This window comes from Diabrotica virgifera, chromosome 9 (assembly GCF_917563875.1).
Source record: "Diabrotica virgifera virgifera chromosome 9, PGI_DIABVI_V3a".
Taxonomy (NCBI): domain Eukaryota; kingdom Metazoa; phylum Arthropoda; class Insecta; order Coleoptera; family Chrysomelidae; genus Diabrotica; species Diabrotica virgifera.
The window spans coordinates 138,809,565-138,812,554 of record NC_065451.1 but is presented as its reverse complement, the minus strand read 5'-3'; the positions used below and the strand labels follow the sequence as shown (position 1 = coordinate 138,812,554).

General features: G+C 36.0%; 1 protein-coding gene across 1 annotated transcript; it reads left to right on the top strand.

The window, feature by feature from the left end:
• Window positions 1–422: 422 nt before the first annotated feature.
• On the top strand, window positions 423–2,563 carry LOC126891442 (uncharacterized). Its single transcript, XM_050660619.1, has 3 exons — window positions 423–671; window positions 1,510–2,304; window positions 2,528–2,563. The coding sequence occupies exons 1-3, from the start codon at window positions 423–425 to the stop codon at window positions 2,561–2,563; spliced, it is 1,080 nt and encodes a 359-aa protein (XP_050516576.1).
• Window positions 2,564–2,990: the final 427 nt, after the last annotated feature.

The following is a 2,990-nucleotide window of genomic DNA, read 5'->3' as shown; positions in this document are numbered from 1 at the left end:
TTTTAAAAAATTGTTTATTCAGAGCGTCTAGTGCTATATTATTTTTTACTGGGAATGTAAACATTTTAGAGCCTCCGAAAATTGCTGACACTGGGAGTAGGGCATATGCGACTGAAACTTTGTTTGCTACTGGTCAAGGAGTGCAACTGCGCATGCAACTACGCATCTGCCTTGCATACCTTATGCGCTTGCACAGATGCATGCTACCTGCTTGCAACTTGCGTGTTGCGTGTACCGAATTTCCATTTATGCGTCTAACTTTTTAGTGTACCTAGATATGGCGAGTGACGAACAAGCTGTTACAATTGCAGCAGCAGTACTAATTATTGTTAATAATGATAATAATCAGCGAAAAAAACGAAAGAAGCATTCATACTGGATAAACCCGTTTCTCCAAAGAAGGAAAGAAACTTTTGAGTATCATGGATGAAGTAAGGCTGGCGCAAAGTTCTCTTTTTAAAAATTTCATTCGGATGTCACCTACTGATTTTGAATTACTTTTGACGCTGGTTGGCCCAATAATATGTAAAAGAAACACCTATTTTCGTGAAGCGAGTGGAGATAGCTTCGCGAGTTTAATGTACACTTTTAAAGTTTCAACCCCAAGTATCTCTCGCATAATAAAAGATGTAGCTCTAGCTGTTGTGAAAGTTCTACAGGAATATGTACAGGTAAGACAATTATGTAATTGTAATTATTGTAAAATATTTTTATTTCATATGTAATTTCCATTCTTAAAACATAAAACTACATTAAGCTTGCTATTACTAGCATCCACTGTATTTTGCCCATCGAGGGAGCTATTTTCGAATTGTTCAGTACGCGGTGAGAAAACAGAACTAATGGTAGAGCTGCTGCTTGGTCCAGGAGTTACCACTGCAGGTGAAAGTGTTTGATACCGCTTGGCAGTGTCAGTAACGTGTACAACTTCTGTGGGGACATCATAACCACTCGTATGGGTAGGCATATATAAATTGAAATTGATACTAGGATAAGCCTTAGCTGTAAGAACCTGATTAGAAGAAATGTGAATAGATGGTTGTTCCTGAAGTTCTATTTCTAGTTCAAATAAAAGAGAGTTTATTCGCATTTGTGCAATTGCCTGTGTGCGAGGGTTTTTCAAGTTCCGGATTCTAGTTTCAACGTATGCGGCAAAAGAGGAAATTTGGTCTTTCTTTTGTATATTTTGGGTAACGTTTCTTAATAATGCGACAGCTTCCTCTGCAGGTTTATTCTGTGTGTCTTCGAATGGTTTGGTACTTTTGAGTCTTTTAGACGGACCTTGTTTACGAATAATATCATTATTTTCAGCTTTACGGATTACTGGTGTTCCTGGAGGCGAATCAAAGATCAGTCCTGATTGAAAATCACTTTCGCGATGACAATCTCTGTTCTGTTGACTCTGTAAATAGAATAATTTATTTTAGGAGATTTACGTTTTGCTAAAGTTAAACTTTTCTTATTGTATCAAATATTCAAGTGATCTTTTAATGGCACTTTTTATTTTAGCTTCCTACCTCAGAAGAAAAATGGTTGGAAATTGCTCAACAGTTTCAAGAAAGGTGGCATTTCCCACATTGTCTGGGTGCCCTTGACGGGAAACACGTTGTAATTCAATGCCCCCCAAATTCTGGAAGTTCTTATTACAACTACAAAGGAACATTTAGTATAGTTCTCTTTGCACTTGTTGATGCTAATTATTGTTTTCGATACGTAAATGTGGGACGACCAGGACGAATGTCTGATGGAGGGGTTTTTCTTGATAGCTTTTTGTATACAGCAATAAGAGATGGTGTACTCAATTTACCAGAGCAAAAAAATTTACCTGGAACTGATATTCTTCTACCATACGTCTTTGTCGCAGACGATGCGTTTCCATTAACAAAACATATTCAAAAACCTTATGTAACTGATTTGCTGAAAGGATCCCCTAAAAGAGTTTTTAATTATCGATTGTCACGAGCTCGGCGTATAGTAGAAAATGCTTTTGGATTACTAAGATCAGTTTTTAGAATTTTTCGAACACCGACTGAACTGAAGACGGATACCATTGAAGAAGTGGTGCTTGCATGTGTTTGCATCCACAATTTTTTGCGACAAAGTCGTCAATCACGTCACCTTTATTGCCCTCCATGTACTCTCGACTCTGACGTAGATGGAAATTTGGTACACGGAAAATGGAGAAAAGACATTGCAGGCGACACTGGAATTACAAACCTTGCAAAGACGGGAGGAAATGCCACAAGAGAAGCAAAAGAAATAAGAGACGGTTTTATGAAATACTTTATGTCTCATGAAGGTTCTGTAATAGGGTGGGTCGACAAAAAACTTTTTTTTTTTTTTAGAAACGTTCTAGTGCGGAAAAGTTGCCTTTGGTAACAATAAAACATATTAAGCAAGAAAATATTTTTTTTATTTATTTTTCCGTTCGCGCATTGCACGTAAAATTACGGGAAAAAACAAAAAAACTCGATTTTTTCCATATTTTTTTTGAACCGTTTAACATGATATAAAAAACTCGTTCTAGCTTTCTTTTACTCACAATTGGTCCAAAAAGTCATAAAAAATTTAGTTTGCACCAAAATATATAGTTTTCTGTTCGCGCATCGTACTTAAAGTTTGTGATAAATAGCGAAAATATGGGTTTTTGCGATCATTTTTTTGTTGTATTTGAACATCTTATAATCAATGTTATCCAGTTTGTTTGCCTCTTTATGGTTCAAAACAATGGAAAATAAAGTATACAACTAATTAAATATATTGTTTTAATTTTTTTTCAACATTCTTATGTGCAACACTTCGCTAGTTTTGTAATACAAAACTACCCAGGACTCACCACGTGGAGGTGGTTGCTCTTTGAGCCCCACCCACACTCTACCCAACCAACCTTCCAAATGTAAGGTGTGTCATATCTACATTACTATACAATTATTTACAAAGTAGTTTGTATCTCATTCTCAGTGTTTTTTTACTTGTTTATAACATTTTAA

Coding starts and splice junctions, on each gene's coding strand:
- LOC126891442 (XM_050660619.1), top strand. CDS start 423: ATGGATGAAGTAAGGCTGGCGCAAAGTTCTCTTTTTAAAAATTTCATT. Junction 672..1,509: donor TTCTACAGGAATATGTACAG/GTAAGACAATTA, acceptor TTTTTATTTTAG/CTTCCTACCTCAGAAGAAAA. Junction 2,305..2,527: donor TTATGTCTCATGAAGGTTCT/GTAATAGGGTGG, acceptor AACTCGTTCTAG/CTTTCTTTTACTCACAATTG.